The 21,310-nt window shown below is 35.4% G+C and overlaps 1 protein-coding gene across 2 annotated transcripts; it reads right to left on the bottom strand.

The window, feature by feature from the left end:
- Nucleotides 1–3,857: 3,857 nt before the first annotated feature.
- On the bottom strand, nt 3,858–17,114 carry LOC138333862 (uncharacterized). 2 transcript variants are annotated; one of them, XM_069282498.1, is made up of 12 exons: nt 16,896–17,114; nt 15,518–15,681; nt 14,656–14,745; nt 13,449–13,610; nt 12,641–12,781; nt 10,234–10,879; nt 9,605–9,810; nt 8,614–8,727; nt 8,018–8,176; nt 6,439–6,555; nt 4,991–5,182; nt 3,858–4,567 (listed from the first exon to the last, which is right to left on the bottom strand). In XM_069282498.1, exons 1-12 carry the CDS (start codon nt 17,053–17,055, stop codon nt 4,046–4,048), a joined length of 2,673 nt encoding a protein of 890 aa, XP_069138599.1. In that variant the 5' UTR covers nt 17,056–17,114; the 3' UTR covers nt 3,858–4,045. The 2 variants fall into 2 exon arrangements, with proteins under 2 accessions (XP_069138599.1, XP_069138598.1); XM_069282497.1 differs by having other exon boundaries at nt 12,635–12,781; nt 16,896–17,113.
- Between the last annotated feature and the right edge of the window lie 4,196 nt (nt 17,115–21,310).

The following is a 21,310-nucleotide window of genomic DNA, read 5'->3' as shown; positions in this document are numbered from 1 at the left end:
ATGCCTATGCATCAAAATAAACAATGAATCAAAAGACAACAAACGTTTTGGGAAACTGTTAATGATATTAACAAACACGAGTTTATGCTTAGGTTACATTTGTAGACGGCTATCATTAGGCGTTGTGCTATAAATAAATATTTTTGAGTGGGGGCTGCTAATCAACACAATTGAGGGTATAACATTTCTTTCGTAAGATAGGAGTTTAAATAACTGATTTACGAGAAATAATTTGTTGTTGGGAAAACAAATTTGAGCTGTCGTCAAGCCAAAACTTTTGCTGAAAAATGCACCATTTTTGAGCTTAAAAATATTATTTTTACCCTTATTTCTGCGTACAATCACTACATATTATGATTATTGGGCCCTGATATGTATTTTGTTGTTCTAAGTTGTGGGTCATTTTGATACCTCAATTTGTACTACTCTCATTCGAAAAATGTCAATGAATACATTTCTTTCGTAAGCAAACTGTTTACCACTTGAAGTAACTTCGCTAGCCAAGGATATTAGCCGATTTTCATATTAGGAAGTGAATCGGACTTAATACCCTTGGCTAACGAAGATACTGGACGAATAAAGGGTAGATGAAGATATCAGACAGAGATAGGCTTATTTATACAGCAAGCAGGGTTACTTACACATGCACTAACTCTATATTTACTGTCTCTATCAGCTCTGTTTGATGTTTGTCTACTTCTGTAAGTCGTGGAAAACGCTAGTGTGATTTTGATAACCTTCTATCATGCAACGTATAACAATATATAAAAGATGAACTATTTCACCTTGTACAGTATTATATACTTTGAAAGAAGTGGCTTATAACCACTGTCAGTGACTTTAGACATGTTTAACATTTAGCTCCGGAGTCTTTAATCAAGTTTTATCAAATGTCCAAATATGGAGTGTGAACAGGAGGTCATGCATTACTTATGTGGTAGATTCATGATCAGTAGCTATAATAAACGATCCTGTTATGGACTCTACCACATACACCACTACCGTGTAACTCATTGTACAAAAAAAAAATATTTCGTATGTTACACTCATTTCTATTGGATATCTGAAGTTATTTTTTCATAGACCGAAAGAAATGTATGTCGAGTATTATGAAGTTAGTTATATACAGTTTGTTTGCTTTTTTTCTTTTTATTAAATTAACGTCCTATTAACAGCCATGGTCATGTAAGCACGGCCTCCTATGTATGCGGTGTGCTGCGTGTATAAAGTAACAGCACGTTTTTTCGTGAAATTTTAAAACCGGCACGGTCATTGGTTAAACTGAACTATCGGATAATATATATCAATGCGTCACAACTCATTTGATTTATTGTAAAATTAATTATAAGTAAAATAACGGAAAATAATATATATCAATGCGTCACAACTCATTTGATTTATTGTAAAATTAATTATAAGTAAAATAACGGAAATTTATGTCTAGTTAGTACCTGATAAAGTGATCTAAATTAAATCATAATCATTATTCTAATTATCTTTTTGGGTTTATGATGTCGTAGACAAAAATAGTCGGACATTCTTTACCATAGAAACTTATCGTCTGTGAAGAATGCAAACCCCAAAAGAAATTGAGAATGAGCAAAGAGTGCTCAATGTCTGACAATAAAAAAGGTTCTTTTCTCTGTTTTTCTCTTCTTTTCCTTCTCCCTTTCAAATATGAAATGACATAGAGAAACTACACACAAAGTTTGCTGAAATTAAATTCCTTTGCAAAAACAGTCACTTCAATTGTCAAAATATAATATGGTATGCATGGTTGTCATGTTGTGCTTGGATTTGTTTCAAAATGGATATGCAGAACGTTAACGCAGGACAAAGAATACCATACAAGTTGCTAAACCTATTAATTATAAGTACTTTTCAGAAAGTTACGAAATAAAAGATGACTGTTGATCTGCAATGTTGTTTTCTAATCATGATTATTTCAGACAAGTTTCATCTAAATCACAAGAAGTTCAAAATGAGTTTTCAAAATGGCAGCTGTGGCAGCCATCTTTATCAGTCAATCCAGAAATAACACCACTTCGTCGAGACCATGTCAGAAACATTTCAGGCAAGCTTCAGCTAAATCGCACTGATAGAACTTGAGAAGTTGAAAAGTTTACAGACCGCGCATGGCGGATGGCTAACAGCGGACAACGAAAGACGAAGAACGATGATTAACAAGAGGCCCAAAGGCCTTAACGGTCATCTGAGTACCTTGGCAATAGCCGTATTGGAAATTAGATATGGTGTCATGGTAGCCATCTTCGATTTGGGACAAACCAGAGATGTAACAACACTTTGTCAAGATCGTATCAGGGTCATTCCAGGCAATTTTCAGCCATTCATTTTCATAACTTTGATAGTCCTCCATCCCAACATGCCACAGGCCAATACCCTTGGCCTTTCGGTAAGTTAGAAGTCGTTCAAAGATTTTAGTCTACTTGAACCCCTGTGACCTTGAAAGTAGGTCAATGTCATTCATTTTCACAACTTTGGTAGCCATTCATCCCAGCACACCACAGGCTAAATATGAGTACCCTGTACATTTTGGTTAGTTAGAAAGAGTCGTGCAAAGATTTTAGTCTATTTGACCCCTATTACCTTGAAAGAAGGTCAAGGTCATTCATTTTCACAACTTTGGTCGCCCCTTACCCCAGCATACCACAGGCTAAATATGAGTACCCTGGACTTGTCGGTTAGTTAGAAGAAGTTGTGGAAAGATTTAAGCCTATTTGACCCCCCTGTGGCCTTGAAAGTTGGTCAAGGTCATTCATTTTCACAATTTTGGTAGCCCTTCATCCAAGCATACCACAGGCCAAATATGAGTACCTTGGACCGTTGGGTAAGTTAGAAGTCGTTCATAGATTTTAGTCTACTTGACCCCCTGTGACCTTGAAAGTAGGTCAAGGTCATTCATTTTGAAACCTTTGGTTGCCATTCATCCAAGCATACCACAGGCTAAATATGAGTACCCTGGACCTGTCGGTTAGTTAGAAGTTGTGCAAAGATTTAAGCCTATTTGACCCCTGTGACCTTGAAAGTAGGTCAAGGTTAATCATTTTCACAACTTTGGTCACCCTTTATCCCAGCATACCACAGGCTAAATATGAGAACCCTGGACCTTTTGGTTAGTAGGAGAAGTTGCTCAAAGATTTTAGTCTACTTGACTCCCTGAAAGTAGGTCAAGGTCATTCATTTTCACAAGTTTGGTCGCCCTTTATGCCAGCGTACCCAGACTAAACATGAGTACCCTGGACCTTTGGTTAGTTAGAAGAAGTCGTTAAGATTTTTGCCTATTTGACCTTTTTGACCTTGAAAATAGGTCAAGGTCATTCATTTCACAACTTTGGTAGCCCTCTATCCCAGCATGCTACAGGTCAAATATGAGTTCTTAAGGCCTTGCAGTTAATGAGAAGAAGTCGTTTGAATGAAAGGTTTATGCACAGCGCACGGCGTACAATGGAGGACGGTACATGATGACAATTGGTCATCCTGACCCTTCGGGTCAGATGACCTAAAAAGGTGGAGGTATCTTTTTCCGATATATAGAACTGGGCATTGTTAGATCTTGTATTGAATCATATTGTAGAGCATCGTAGTGGAGCGGAATTACAAGTCTTATTTTAATTTGATCGTCACTAGCATTTGTATTTTATTAACAAAAACACATTTAGATAGGTACAGCAGACATTCATAATAAGAATTTCATCAAAGTCATCAAAACATTAACAACTACGTAATCTGTTATTTTCTCCAACAATATCCTGGAAGACTTTCGTAGATATTTTCCATGTCATAGGAACCTGAACCTAAAAGTTGAGGTAATCGAGGATCATCAGACGAAAACTTACTTACATTAACCTTTGTTCTCACAAGGTCAGAAGAGAATGAAGGAATAAAGATCTGAGATTGGAGTCAGTAGAGGACAAGTGATGGTATTATTACCCTCCTCAATATCAGTTGAGGAAAGGTAATGATTTTATTATCCTCCTCAAAGACAAAAGTCAGTTGAGAACAGGTGATGGTATTATTCCACATTTCACCGATTACCCTCCTCAAAGTCACTCTCAGCAGAGAAGCCGTCGCTGAGGTGGTTATCAATAGAGGGGTAGCGCCATCTGATTCTAGCCACCACACAACTTGGAGGTTTTGGAACCTCTATGTCGCCTTTTCCCAGGTTATTCCACTGCCAAAGAATAAAACAACGATATGCTTGGCGTCTGTACTGGGCATTAGAGAAACTTCCAACCTCAGCGAAATTATCTGTGGGTAATCCCAAGTCTAGTAGGCCCACGAGGAGATGGTCTGGCCGGAGACACACACTACGAAAGGTCGGATGAAAGCTCAGGCAGGGGGTCTGGCCGCAACACATCCTCATCTGACTGTTGTTCATTTCAATACACTGTGTACAGGAGCACCATTTAGGGGGCGTGTCTATTTGTACTCGATGGTAAGGGGCGTGGTCAGGCTTTACATACGACTCCACATGAAAAGGGTCATCTTCCAGCATCTGTATCAGAGCCTGGCGAGTTTGGTCAAGTGACATTCCCAAAATTTCTTGCTGCAATAATGAATACACATGAAATTATTAATAAGTAAAGTTTGCAAAAGTTGTATTTTTATCCCCTGTGAAAAAGGTTCCTGTCATCTTAGCTTTGATTATTAATGAAATTTCTACATTTAAACAGAATGTAGTTGAGTTATAGATAATCTCCTTTATTTCTTATTTATATTTATTTGAATGTAAGTATTGGTTCGCCTAAATTTTGAATATACTTCAAGTGTTTGGTTGTCTATACTGAAAATAAAAGAATTTAGTTAAAGGGTTTTTTTTGTTGGTAGGGAGGGGGTGGGATTTGAGTTCATTGAAAACTAGAAAAAATAGTAATGAAACAAGGTTATTACACAGATAAAGAAATTATCAGAAAAGAATTAATACACTGGCGTATTATCTATATTTTAGGACAATTCTGCAATGTCTCACCTGTATTTTAAAGGTAGTAGCACGTTCCTGGTAGATTTCCAACTCAGCCTCTCTATCCAGTTGTTCGTTGAGTGTTGGTTCATCTACATTGAGTCGAATGTTGCGAATACTTTTCGCTGCATATGGAGTAACCATCTTCTTCTTCTTCGATCCAGCCCTTTTCCGACTTTGTCTCAAAGGCTTATACATGCCCTGGCAGATATGAGAAGAAAATATTTAGAGTTGTTATGTTATATACAATGTACACTTAAAGCTGAATGAAACAAACACATGTGATTTGTACACTCATTCTTACACGTGTGATTTTTACACTCCTTACATGTGTTATGTGTACACTCGTTCCTACACATGTAATTTGTACACTCATTCTTACACAAGTGATTTGTACACTCATTCTTACAGATGTGATTTGTACACTTGTTCTTACACATGTGATTTGTACACTCATTCTTACACATGTGATTTGTACACTCATTCTTACACATGTGATTTTACACTCATTCTTACACATGTGATTTGTACACTCATTCTACACATGTGATTTGTACACTCATTCTTACACATGTGATTTGTACACTCATTCTTACACATTGATTTGTACACTCATTCTTACACAACGTGATTTGTACACTCATTCTTACACATGTGATTGTACACTCATTCTTACACATGTGATTTGTACACTCATTCTTACACATGTGATTTGTACACTCATTCTTACACATGTGATTTGTACACTCTTTCTTTCACATGTGATTTGTATACTCAACTTCTTACACATGTGATTTGTACACTCATTCTTACACATGTGATTTGTACACTCATTCTTACACATGTGATTTGTACACTCTTCTTACACATGTGATTTGTACACTCATTCTTACACATGTGATTTGTACACTCATTCTTACACATGTGATTTGTACACTCATTCTTACACATGTGATTTGTACACTCATTCTTACACATGTGATTTGTACACTCATTCTTACACATGTGATTTGTACACTCATTCTTACACATGTGATTTGTACACTCATTCTTACACATGTGATTTGTACACTCATTCTTACACATGTGATTTGTACACTCATTCCTACACATGTGATTTGTACACTCATTCTTACACATGTGATTTGTACACTCATTCTTACACATTTGATTTGTACACTCATTCTTACACATGTGATTTGTACACTCATTCTTACACATGTGATTTGTACACTCATTCTTACACATGTGATTTGTACACTCATTCTTACACATGTGATTTGTACACTCATTCTTACACATGTGATTTGTACACTCATTCTTACAAATGTGATTTGTACACTCATTCCTACACAAACAGTCACTCATTCTTTCGTACTCTACCATATCCAGAATAGTATTGTCATATACTTTGAGCAGAGTGAAACATACTTATTGTTTGTATATTAAATACTCACCTCTGCAGTCCTAAAGCGACAGGCGTTGTTGTTACACCTTGAGCAGCCTGTAGATTTACACGGACAGGTGCCACATGTTCCTGTTCTGTAGCAGGGACAACATGGATTTTCCACCTTCTACATAAACAAATAACATTACATGAATTTAACGGTAATGGTTTCATTATATATAGGGTCTATATAGCATTGATTGCACATATCAAGATAGCTAAATATCCATTACCAGTACTTTGTAATTTTAAACGATCTCAAAATTGACAATGGTCAACCAACAAAATTTGTACAGATTGTATAGGAAAAGAATAAAATAAGTATTTCAAGATGATGACTTTCAAGTTTAAACGCTAAAAGGCTGTTTTCCTCAGGTAATTTATGGATGTCTAATGGCAACAGTCGTAGCCATATCTTGTATGTCTAATCAACGAGAAAAATAACACTTAGTTGAGACTATGTCAGGATCATTTCAAGTATGTTTCAGCTACATTAATTGAACAGGTGGATCTTGTTATAGCATAGGATTATAACAGAATCCCAGTCCTAACACCACATCTCTTTTAATCTCATAAAGAGACTAATAGAATCCTACATAGGTCTGTCAGGTGGACAGGGATATCTCAACCCCAGTGAAAGATTTTGGCTAGTCAGCCCGAGGCTTACTGTGGATTGGCGGCCTAAATCTTTTACAAGGGTTGAGATAGCCCTGTCCATCTGACTGATCCATGTTTGATTATTTTTCTCCTATACTATTGTAAATAAAAATTCAGAAAAATGAATGAGATTCTCAACAGCAGTCTCATACATCAATGACGTCATTGTCTAGGGCATGTGAGCTGTCCTATTCCTACCCAGGTAAAAGACAGAGTTATCTTTTCCCAAGCAACCGTGAGATAACCCTGTTAAGTATGGGAGATATAATTCTCATTACTTGGACAGATATATCCTCACTACTCTGCTGAGGGTATATGATCAGGATCTTTGTATATTCTCATTACAATAACACCATGACGTCACAACAACACTGTTTTTGATGTAATGCCCAAGCATTCAATGCATCACGTCGAGGTTGTTGTTGGTCTTCAGTAAATACATTAGAAAACAAACAAGAGAAAAAAATAATTCATTCCCTTGATCATGAGACAATGTGCATTACAACCACCCTGGTCAGATTTGTAAACTGTCAAACACTTGACAAACCTAATATGGTCGACAATTCAATAATTTAATAATCCTACACCTCGGACTGAGATTCCCCCATCTCAGTCTCAAGAGGTTGAAAGATTCTTCAATTCAACAGAAAAATATTTAATACAGTAAAACAGGTTTATAATGAACACACTTACAACAAGTTCATGGTTATAATGTATTAATTTCTATTCCCAATGAAGATTCTTATAAGTTGTGTGTAATATCTGTATAACGCAATATGTCTATAACCAAGAAATTTTGTAGGTGTCCAGAGCTTCGTTATAAGGATATATGCCTATAATGAAGAAATTTGGAGGTATCCAGAGGTTGTTATAACGGTGTTTTACTGTCATCATTAGGAATATGGAAGGAGAATATCTCCTAATTCACTTACCGAATGATTAAGGATGGGATGGTTTTGATGAACCTCAATGCTGGGCACAGTCACATATATACGTTTTTCCTGACGAATTCTCATCTTTAATCTTTCTATAAGCTCTAACCCACACTTCAGATTCTTGGACATCTCAACTCTCTTCTTTCTAGAACTTGCCTGAATGTAATAAATTAAACATGAATATAAGTCATCAACAATTTATTACTGATTTTACCAGTCAATTTCATTTAGGTTTTCACATTTGACATACTGTCTACGGAAAAGCAACAGCTGTCTTCCCCTGAGGTTTAAGTTTCATTTGAATACCACGCAAGGGGACAATTTTTGAGACCACCTTACTTTGTGTAATTAGCATACATTTCCATATTTACAGTATTGCTAAAGACAAGACAAAGATTAAGAAAATCAGCAAACTATCACGATGTATAATTAACTGAAGCAAGAAATTTTTCATGATTTTTTTCATTTCATACCATATGAAGCAAATTTAACAAGGCTATTCTATTTAGGATAAATATTCAAAAATACATATTGTTACAATGATAGGATTCAGTGTGTGTTCCATCATGCTTATCAGACAATTGGTTTCTTACCTTAAAGTCTATAAATCTGATGATACTGTGTATGGAAATTAAAGCAGGACATGGCTGTCTTGATTCTGTCTTCACTGATTGCCGAAGTCTGCACGAACACTCCTCTGTACTAGACTAGTAACAAAATAAAAAATAAATAAATAAATGAATGAAAATAAATAAATATACAAAAAAATAAAAATAAATGAATATATAAATAAATAAAAAAATAAAAATAAATGAATATATAAATAAATAAATAAATAATAGGTACTTGTGGATAAACTCCATGATTTTTATCTATACCTGCAAGGGAAGTAACTCGGTAATATTCAAAGACGGAATAGTTCTAGCATTGAGCAAAACAAATTTTATTGAATAAATAGCCTATACATGTTATCGTTCTGAAATAAAACACATGATTTTCTTGAGGTCTGCATCAGTCACTACAATTACTTCATTCTGAATTGAAAGTCATTGCCCCAAGAAGCTCCAATAGTTGTTCTTCAACGAGATATCCCATATATGGGGCAACATAATCGATGGAGTTCCCCTATATTCTTTTTATTTATGGAGTTCACACACCCCCCACCCCAATTGAAAGTCCTGTCCAGTGATTCATTTGAATGTTTATAACAATTTACAAAGTACAGATTTGAACACAGTTTCTGTTTTGATGTAAAATGAATATTAAAATTTATTTTGAATAACAAATGTTTATTTTGGCTTCGTTGGCACAAAAGCGCCAAAATTTAATTAACATACCAAACTTTGACTATGTCTTTTTTTATTTGTATACAAAGATCAATACACATCTACAAATCATTATCTGATATGTGAACATGTAGTCTCGGCTAAGTAACTTAATCATGTTACATAAACATACCTATTACATTTAAGGTTGTATTGTAAAACACTATTAGTCTCATTTCGTGAGAGACGGGCTTTGAAAATTGTGAGTCTCACTAAAAGCGTGAGAGCTAACAACCTGACTACTATAGCTTCTCCTCACCTGCTGCTCTTCTGGAGACAGGTTACACAATGCACACCATGCTTTCTTCTTGACTTTCCTTAATTTAGGGTTGCGATTGAAGCGACACATTCGAGTCTCTCTTCCTAGAACCAAATAGGGGACGTTATCGGGAACATAATTCGCCGACTTCCACTGATCTGTGAGAGGACACCAGCGTACACGGTGATTGTCTAAACCTTTCACCTCTGTAAAGAAGAAAACATATAATGCAGAAAATGTACTTTTAAGGATAAATCTGTCACTTATTTTGTATAAATATGGGTGGAAAGACTTTAAACAGTTTTTTTTTTCTTCATTTTTTAAACAAATCTTATAATAAATTACCATAAAATAAATTACAAACATTTTGTAAGTTACATAAGTTGGATGCTTCAGTTCTTACTATTAATCACTGAATTTTTCATTGGTTGTGTCTACAAAAACTTTCATAAAAAAACTGTTGAAATAAACATTCATGCCTGATTCTGATTTTGTAACTAATTAGACATGGCAGAGACATTTCTTTGCCATTTTTTAAGTGTATTACCTGGCAGAGATATTTCTTTGCCATTTCTAAGGGTAATATTACCTCTTAACCCAGTAAAGACAACTTTTAAGTGCTTTATTACCTGTTAATCCCAAGTCAGTGATCCTAGTGGTCTTGTTACAACGGAATATACTGAAAGTGTCTTCTTCATACTTTTTGATACACTCTTCCATAACATCCCTATCGTCTGTGTAGAAACAGGTATCAGACACTGCCACGCTGCCTTCTATGCCTCTCCACGGTACTTTTGGCATCTGACTTTCCTGTACAACTTGTGCAGACTCTATTTCTTGCTTAATATTCAATCTAGGCGTCTGCACCGTTTGCTGCCTTGAAGGCGTAGAATAAGACATTCTTGGCAGCGTAGAATTAGACATCCTTGATGGCGTTGAATGAGACTGCCTTGATGGCGTTGAATGAGTTTGCCTTGATGGAGAAGAATAAGACTGTCGCTGGTCCTTATGTTCCGATGGCGCATTAATCAATACATAGCCCGGAGTCTGGCCGGGTCTCTCAAGCCAAACCAGCCTTGATGGTGTTCGACTTTTCACGGATGCTGACTTATTTGGCGAAGATACATTAACAAATAATTTTTCTGGTGTGGATATAGTGTCAGTTGACATAGCATTCATTGATGCCAGGGCACTAGCAGCAATATTTCTTGGTGATGTGGGTTCCAATTCTTGAGCTGGGGAAAACTTCATGGGGGATGACTCATCTGTTTCAATCTGTTGGTCACAAGAAAACATTGTTGGGTTTGGGTTTAATGTTAAATCATGTTAACATCATTCAATAAAAGGTATATCGATATACATGATACAAAATAATGTAAATTTAAGCAATTTGAAAAGAGAAAGAAAAATTGTCCAATAGATCTATTTTGTGTTTAATCAATATAATGCGCATGTGCTATAATTTATATATGAATATGCATTTTTTATGGTTTATTAATGAATATGCATGTTTTATCGATAGTAAATCAAGCAGGCTTAAATCTATTACCTCAAAATAAGTATTTTCGAGGACGTTGATTTTTTAAGATTTTGTAGGTTTTATCTTATTTTCAACAAAGAGATAATTTTGGTTTTGCTTATTAATGAATTATCTTTGTATGAAATACCTTAAAATCATGATTATAAGCCTGAATCGAAAATTGGCCAGTCTTGAATGTAAGCATTGGATTACATTGGATATTGTGCAGTCAAATGTATCTTGAAAACATATGTTGGCTTTGAAAATATACTGCACTTGAAAGTAAATCTTGGATTCTTACAAGGAAATTATCTCAATACTGCACCTGAAAGTAAACCTTGGATCCTCACAAGGAAATTATCTCAAGAATAAGCTGACTTATAAAGAAATGTCCTCACAAGGAAATTATCTCAAGAATAAGCTGACTTATAAAGAAATGTCATATAGGAGTATATTGGTCAAATATACAATCTATTGTAGATTCAGAGGATGGGTGCTATATATCTAAGTTATTATTCTTAAGATTTTGTAACGGTGTTTTTCCTTCAACGATGAAACTTGATAAACTTGATAAACTTGGTTCAAAAAACCATGTAAGTATTTCATGAAAGCAAATTCTCAAAAATGATGCATGCATCAGAATTAATGTCAAAATGTAGGCTTCACAGATATTCTACTTTGTCAAAAAGTAGACTTAAACATTAACTACCAAAATCCACCCTAAAAACCTGGTGAGATATTGTTCTTATGTTTTGTTCATGTGGTATGACTGATATTCCGTCTTTGCATATATTACAAAGTTAGCTCCATTGCTGGTAGGTATCAATTGTTACGTCATTTAAGCATTGAATGTCTCTCAGTTGGCAATCATAGCCAATGTTGAATGCAAACTGAACAGAGGCAAATTCCATGAAGCGTGCCTTCTGTTGAATGTGCCTCTGTTCAGTTGGCATTCATATTGGCTATGATTGCCAAATGAAAGACGTTCAATGCTTATATTTACACTTGGTTACAATTTTATGATGAAATCCCAAGGAATTTTGCGTCTATAATGAAATAATCATTTGTTATCATCATGGATGGAACAGCCATTTAAACAGCCGTTTTCCGTGATCGCTGGCACGACAATTGTGACATCACAATTATAATGACGTCCGTCATAATAAGCGCTTGAAGTTCATTGTCTATATGACTGCCAACTGCGCTTGGTAAGGTTACATAGTGGGACTGCCGTGAATATGTAAATATTATTTTTTGAGCGCAATTCACGTCGTATTCTCCGAAAAGTGTGACGCTACGCTAGCAAACAAACAGCGTCACAATCACTACCTACGTCCCACACGGGCAGATAACTCTTGATATACAAATACAGATTAAAGAGCAACTTTATCACAGTTCATTTATTGCTATTGGATATGTCTAACAATTTGTCAATAGTGGACTTTAACGCAAATGTTGACATTACTGTCGAGTGATGCACAACTTGTTGAAGGCAATACATATATACCAACCTGTACCTCTATTTCTTGTTGGGCCATACTTTCCTCTGAGTTGCCTTCAGCCTCTGTAAGCTCAATAGGTTCCTCCTTTATTGTTCCACCTACCAACTTCTCGGGTAGAGACTGTAACAGCTCATTCAACGGAATATTCACCACCTTCTACAATCAGAACAATACAATAGCTCTGTACCTGACACTGACATTAAATCAACACCCCTAAAGACACTTTTGGACTCTTCTAGTGCTAAGAGTGGAAGAGTCCATTCAGAAATTGCAGGAGACACTGAGTAAGTTAACTTTAATTTCGCTCACTGAAAATGTCAGTGTACCAGTGCAGCATTCTGATCTACCAGTCTGAGAGTTACTTCCCTTTGTTGAGAGGTTTAACATATAAACACCTGAACTAAGACATTACACAGATCTCATTTTCATAATTATGTTCCTAAAAATGCTCCACCGCTGACGAATGGTATTTTTTCTCCATCAAAAACAGAAGCAGATGAATTAGTATTTTTCTTCAGTTACAAAAGTTACTTTCTTTACACCATTACCATCTTTGAAAAGTTTTGAGCTTCTTATTTTACTTCAATATAAAAATATTGAAAGTAATTATTGCGTCCCAAAAAAATACATGGCACTACGCCCTATATGGAATACAGAACTGATTGTGAATGTGTCAATAGCAAAACAAATTATTTTATATATATATATTTTTTGTGATAAATATAGACATATATATATACACGATTAAACATCAGTGATTGTTCAAATAATGGGTATTGTTTTGCTTTGTTGGTGATGGAGCATCTTTATCTTATAAACTTACCTTAGAGGGGACTGAAGGAAGTGAATGGTTATGGTCCTCATTTGCTGGCATTCGGACAAATACTTTGTATTTCTTTATAGTGGACTTGTTCTTAAAACTTTTCTTCAGCTTTTCTGACAAAATTGTCCTCTGGAGCAGGCTTTTTAAATCTGTACCACTACTCTGTGTCAAAATAGGTAGATAAAACTAAATGATAACCTCAAAAATATCATACACCACACAACATCATCAGATAGGGAAATACAACAGATAACACTAAATATTCCTAAGGAACAATATTCAAAATTGAAATAATTTTCTGGCGTTATTTATCTAAGGAACAATATACAATAAAAAATGGATAAGACGAAGTTAATGAGAGGCCATGCAGGCAAAATATTTGACTCATCCAATGGTTATATAATTAGACTCCAACAAGTTCCTCTGAATAGACAATTAATATATATCAATATGACTTTAGTTGTAGTCTATGTTAATAAGATACATATTTATTTCAAAAGGATTACACATGCACCAGAAAGTGTTCTTTGACATTTAATAAAACAAAAGATGCCCCACCGCTGACAAATGGTATTTTTTCATTATCAAAAACAGGAGTAGACGATTTAGTATTTTTCTTCAGTAACAAAAGTTACTTACTTTACACATTTATCACCATTGAAAAGTTTGAGCTTCTTATTTTACTTCAAGTTAAAAATATGAAAAATAATTAATTGCATCCCGAAAAAATTCCATGTCACTATATTCTATATGAAATGAAGTACTGATTGCGCATGCATCAATGGCGAAACAAATCATTTTATTTTGTGTGTGTGTTAATTAGGCATATATATACACGATTAAACACCAATTATTATTCAAATGATGAATATCATTTATACTCTGTCGGCGGTGGAGCACATTTAATAAAACAAGAGATCCAGAGGGCATGTATCGCTCACCTGGTTAAATAAAAAACCGGTTTTTGAGAAATTAGAATGACAAAACAACCTTGACAGAAAAAGTGACACACAAGTAAGGATGTATTTACGATCGAATGTTATGCACAGGGACAAGTAACGGAAACTAGCACAGAATTATATTTTATACATTTGTATATCAGTACAGTAAAGGTAAAAGCGGGATATTGCAATAACATGAAAACCTTACATGACCTGCCAATATACTGTGTTACAATGTAAATAAAATTCAATGTTCGGATATATACCTTATACTGAGGGAATTTGATGACTTTGCATATTTTCACTTGAGCTGAACAACATCCTTCCAACATCCCATATACATGATCATCTTCATCCTGTAAAAGCACAAACTAAATAATTCAAAGGGGGCAGCAATTTCATCTATTCTTGGAAACTCGAGCTTACCGTATTAGCCGTAATTAGCGCCCCTCCCCTTTTCTGGAGAAGGAGTTGATGTTAGATAAATGTTCTCCCCACCTCATGGATTTAACGATGTTTTTACAACCTGTGATGCCTCAAACATCAGCATTCTATAATTTCTATCCAATATTTATTTACATGAACTTAATTGTGATTCTTTTACATGAGAATCATGACATAATAATGTATCTCACAGGTTAAAAGTTATTTACACATTTCTGTAACAGATTAAGTGTCATTAGTCCAGAAAGAGTTAATATATTGCTGATTTTTTTCATCCACAAGTCAACTTACATTTTGGTTGGATCTTTAATAAGCACCCCCTTTGTTACAAATTTTCTAAGATGCTCAAAGGTCTATCTACTACTAGGTACATGGTAGTCATGGTGTTAAATGAATATATGTATTTATTATAGTACCGTAATCGACCCAATATGCACCCAGGGCGCTTAACATTAAAGCAACCAAATTGGGACTAGCCTTTCATAAAATTGTTCTATAAAGTAAGTCATAAATCAATTTCCAAAATATATCGGTAAGGAAACACAGTTTTCATATTTTCAGTCTGCATTTGATTTGAAATAAGTGAAATTGAAAAGGAGGAGGGGCGCTTATAGGGATGGGGGCGCTTATTGGGTCGAATACGGTATAAGAGATCTGTATTTAACATAATATCACAAGATTTACCAATTTCCGTTTACGGCTCAAGCTCTCTGTTGGAAGATTGTATGTACAGGTCAATTCTTCGCTCCCCAAAATGATATATGGCATACTGTCAGAAGCTAGATTGTCTGCGAAACCAGTGGAGTTATCTGCATCCTCCCAGCATATATCACAGCCCATCGTGTTATCTATCAAAAACAGAAACTGAAATGCTATGTACAATGATATGAACATGTAAAGTTTAAAATCAAGCTGAAACAAAACGAAAATAGTTACCATTTAATATGATGTTACAGGCAAAATGGTGAAAGGACCTTTCCAAAGAATGTCTCATCATATCTTCTAATCATAATTATAAGACTTCGAAGAAGGAGGGAGGAGTGTAGCATGATTTGACTGGGTTGATCACCAGTGACCAGGACTAGCTCAGCAGTAGAGCATTTTGCTAGTGTTCGAAGGTTCCGGGTTTGAATTCCAGTCTGGACACTTACATTCTCTCCTCTCCCGTTACACTCTGTAGGATACTGTCAGACTATTTCCATATATAAATTTGACTATATATATACCTTCAAAGTTTCATTGAGCTAGTCTGAATAAATATCTAAAGTTATTTATTAATGTTCATAAGGTCCAATAATGTTGATTATACTATATACAATTATTGCAAAGGGCAATAACTCCAAAATTAATAAATTATTATCTGATATATTTATGATTTTTGGACTAGTATGTCATCTTTCAAATATAGTTATATATATACTATTACGTTAGGCTGTTTACAAAGTTGAACATTGGAGCCAGCCGGAGAGCGTGGCATTATACATATGTATATACATGTTGTATGCCGCGCCCGCATTTGGTATGGAAACTCAAAAAACATACATGCAACTTATCAAGCTCAAATTAAGAGTAATTAAAATACAACTTTAAATTATGATTTTTTACTTAAGTTTCCATGGTAACAGAAAAATACCAAACATGGATTTATGAAGATCCGCAATAACAAAAGGCACAACTAAGGAAATTGTCTGGTATAATCAGAAAGTTTCAATGAGTTGTCATGTGTTGAACAGTTTTTAAGTTAGCCTAACGTCGTTTTTTTTTACAGTTTTAAACATAGAAATGTCAATAACTAAAAAAAAGTGCTTTGGAGCTTGTTGATATTTTTAAAATATAACATCTATATTTCAAACTTAGTTGAAATATAGTCAACACTTGAAAACAAATACCTGCCCTACGAAAAATCACCATAGTGCACTGGATCTGCACGATACGAAAACGAAACTAACGTTAGTTAGAACTAAGTGGGTAACATTTAGCGTCTAGAATTGAGTGGGTAACATTTAGCGTCTAGAACTGAGTGGGTAACATTTACCGTCCTTGGGAAGCGCCACTAACTTACCATGTATGTTTGTAGCTTTTTGTGTTTTATATTTTATGCTGCTTCTGGATTCTTTGTCAGATATGAACCTTTTGGCATCTTCATCAGACGAAAATTCAAAAACTTCGTCTGCATTCTGTCGTATCAAGACATCGACGTTTTCGTCTGAGGGTTCCGCCATCTTTGATTTCGCCTAAAAACAGCCTGTCTGGGTTACCGGAAGTGAGCCTTAACGCGCGTACGGATACGGATTAACGGAAGCGTAAAGAACTAGCTACATACATGTATAACTTTACAAGTGTTTTCATTTACAATGTTCATTTCAATTGATTAGATCATCACCTTCATTAGCAACTTTTAAAAAATGATTAAAATATATTTGACATACTGTAAGTCTAAATGAAAAATATCCAGCCTAGACTCTATTACATTTTTGGTGACCGAAATGCAAATATTATACAAAGTAAAGACATCGATGTAGCAAGTTCAATTTCGATTTATTTCGTGTAAATCACTGTTTCTTCCAATGTACATGCAATAAGAATGTGAATGGCTAGATACTCTGGTGCTGACATAAGACTCTGACATTATGACAGATCAAGGATTTGTGACAGATAAATGTCTGGTGTAGGGCCAGAGCGCAGTTTTATATCAAAAGGTGGAACTCGCCGACACCATTTGGTATCGGGCCAGGTCCGATTCAGATCGACTGACCTCCGAGAAGTTCCACTTACCTTGGTCTTGTCAACAAATGAATAATATAGCAATCCGTCAAGATTAGAGGCGATTTGTATACTATGAGAAAATGGCGACGACGAGTAAGAAGATTTCAAGTTGCGTAAAGGAAACTATATATGTACTTGCCTTGCATTATATGCATGCATTTACCGGTATTCATTTTTCAGAAATTTATAGAAAATAAAAGATTGAATAATATAAACCAATCCAAAATATATGTATACATGTACACATAAATCATAATGTTTATTTTGTGTCATACAAATTGTTTTAAAAAGAAAATGCATCATATATATTATATATACTGGGGGTGTATAAGAGTAAAATGGAAAATTAATTTGAATTTTATCAATAAAAAAAAAAATGAAATAGTTAACTTCTAAGTTTCCAAATTTAAATGCATGGTTCCCATGCAGCTATATATACATGCACATAGATTGCAAGCTCATGCATCTTACCTTGTACTTTGGGGGTTTACAGCAAAATTATAGGGTTATAATCCAGTACAACACCAGAATGCATACATCCAAAACTGAAACGTTTTACCATTTCTATTCCTGGCTATACACAATTCTTTATACTTATACACTTAACTATGTAAAACTGCATGTTGAAAACTACACCTCACTTATTTAGATGTCCAAAATATTCACCAAATGGTCCAAATTATGTAGAAGATTATCTGTGCACATGCTTCCTCACACCAAACTGTTCAAACTGACCGCTGGAATTTGGAGGGAGACTATACAGGTTCAAAGGTCACCACATGTGTACACACAGCAACACTACATGTGGGGGTCACCATCACTGTGTATGATGACCCATGGCTGTAGCTGCCTCCCCAGGGTGTTAGAGATAAGGGACTGTATATGCATCTATGTTTATATGTACAAAATAGTATTATTGGCACATATTTATCAATAATATGAGAAATAATAATAGGACTTTGATATTTTATGAATACATGTATAGAATAATGTTGATTAAACTGACCTTTATTTGGTTTTGAATTGCATAATTTAAATGGTTTATGGTGTGTAAAATTGAAAAAAAAAGTTTTGAAGTATAGGAATTAATCACACATTTTAAATTTACAATTTAATGATGTATCTTAATTCATGTTCCCATTTGCATTTAATAAAAAGTTGCAAGACTACTTCACTATGTAAGTTTTATTTTGCCATGCAATTTTCTTGCCTCTGTCCATTTGATATGTGAACTGCTCTGGTAAACTGCTAAGGTCTATAAGCAGTCAATGACAGGCAGTTTCAGTCTGTGATAAGCAGTCATTGACTGCTTACAAATATAGTTAGCAGTTCAACAAGCAGTTTTAAATCTTGTATGGTGAAATATTAGCAGTTTTCAGTGACTGCTTAAAACTGGACTGCTGAGAACTGCCTAATAACTGCCTAAAAATTGTGGGACTGCTACAAAACTGCCTAATAACTGCTTATATTAGCAGTTCAGTTTGACATGGGAATTATCTGTAAGCTTGGTTTGATTAGTTTAACGTCCTATTAACAGCCAGGGTCATTTAAGGACGTGCCAGGTTTGTTGGTGGAGGAAAGCTGGAGTACCCGGAGAAAAACCACCGACCAGCAGTCAATACCTGGCAACTGCCCCACATGGGATTCGAACTCGCGACCCAGAGGTGGAGGGCTTGTGGTAATATGTAGGTATACTTATTAACCACTCGCCACCGCGGCCCCAGTTTTGTAAGCAGTCTCCATCGGAGATGACATGGCCCGATACATAACAATGTCAACGAGTTCCACCTTTTGATATAGCACTGCGCTCTGGCCCTACACCAGACATATATATCTGTCATAATGTCTAAGTCTGGTGTCAGGGCCAGAGTATCTCGGGCTAGTGAATGGCAGTATTATTTTATTAGATAACTTCAGAAACTTGATTTTTTTCTTCAATAATATTTTAATGCAGATCTGCATGAAGTTGTAATCTTATTAGAAGCAAAATTGTAAAAAAAACAAAAAACTTTTGTCCTTCAGTTGAACTCCTGTTAACGTTATATGATATTATCTTGGATGCATTCTAGAAACTTACTTAAGTTTTGAGAATTGAATGGCCATAAAATCCATGAGTGATTAGGCCTAGATTTTAGTTACATCTAAAACTCCTTAAACTGGTGGCAACTACATTCTTGTATAACCTCAAGTTAGTGTGTTACCTGCTGCCTCGCCCTTGTGAGGTGGGCTCGGGGCTCTGTCCACTGACTGAGACACACCAAAGTTAATAAAAGTGGTAGAACTGTCAAGAAGACACAACACGAAAATACTGAAGTCTCCAAAACACGCACCACACACTTCATACCACAGTATGGTAGGCATGTTCCTATGACTCCGACAGATGTGAAAGTTCCGCCAATCCCAATACACATGTCCTTATCATTAGCAATAAGGACTTTTCTATTGGCCTAACTTTCAAATCTTTATTTCTGAGTCACGGAATATGAGAATCTCTTCCATTTCTTCCTGTGGTAAAATTTTATAAAATAGTGTCCGAATCGGACTAATTCCCTTGGCTAGCGAAGTTGTGATGTGACATATGATTCAAGTATTTAGGAGGGGCCGCGGTGGCAGAGTGGTTAAGGTACCACAAGCCCTCCACCTCTGGGTCTCGAGTTTGATTCCCATGTTAGCAGTTTCCAAGTGAAAAGTCATCTCTATTACAACCTGGAAAATCTGTGAGTTACTATCACTGTCGTTATATCCACCCCTGGACTATCTCATAGTAAAACTGGTGGCAACACATTCAAACAAAAGTAATTTAGTCCTTTGATGTATCAAAATAATTGTATACTGTGATTGACTGTGTGGCTTTTAAGTTGCGCGTCGCTCTCTCTGTAGTCTTCAAATGCAGTCATTGCAGACATGTGATTGGTCAGATTTTTTCTCTCGAACTGCCTTCAGTTTTACTATAAGATGCGTTTTAGGTTTTATTAGTTTAACGTCATATTTACAGCCAGAGTCATGTAAGGACGTGCCAGGTTTGTTGGTAGAGGAAAGCCGGAGTACCCGGAGAAAAACCACCGACCAGCAGTCAGTACCTGGCAACTGCCTCACTTGGGATTCGAACCCGCATCCCAGAGGTGGAGGGCTTATGGTAATATGTTGGGACATCTTACCCATATGACCACCGCGGCCCCTTACTATAAGATAGTCCAGGGATGGATATAATGTCATTGATAGTAACCCCTGGAGTATCGAGGGTGTCTCTAGTATGGAGAGAATCATTACATGGTAAGTATTCAAAAATACACCTTTTGTTTCGCCCTAAATTTGATATCTTGCTGCAATACATTATAATAATAATGCTGGTTAAAATTAACCAATGGAATAGAGAGTTAGTTCTATTCTTGACCTGGGAGATCCATACGTCAAATGACATTTTATGTGTGAAATACCTGGGCCCAAGTGTTCAAAAGATGATTAGGGTATATAATACAGTTTACCCTGAGTAACAGCAATTTTAAAATCAAGATAAAATAATTTCTGATAATGCGAATTTTACAAAATTTGATTAACTTCATTCTATACTTGCTTGCTAATTTTGGTGATGATATTATTCATAAATTTTGCAGCAACCGAGAAATGAAGTTTCACTAATCACATGATTAAGCTAATCAGCCCATGAACAACCAGGCCCTGTTCACGACAGGTAATGCTACTTTAGAGAGA

The sequence above is a fragment of the Argopecten irradians genome, chromosome 10 (genome assembly GCF_041381155.1).
Source record: "Argopecten irradians isolate NY chromosome 10, Ai_NY, whole genome shotgun sequence".
In the NCBI taxonomy this organism is placed as follows: domain Eukaryota; kingdom Metazoa; phylum Mollusca; class Bivalvia; order Pectinida; family Pectinidae; genus Argopecten; species Argopecten irradians.
Note: the sequence above shows the minus strand (reverse complement) of the source record. Positions and strands in the feature narration are given on the sequence as shown.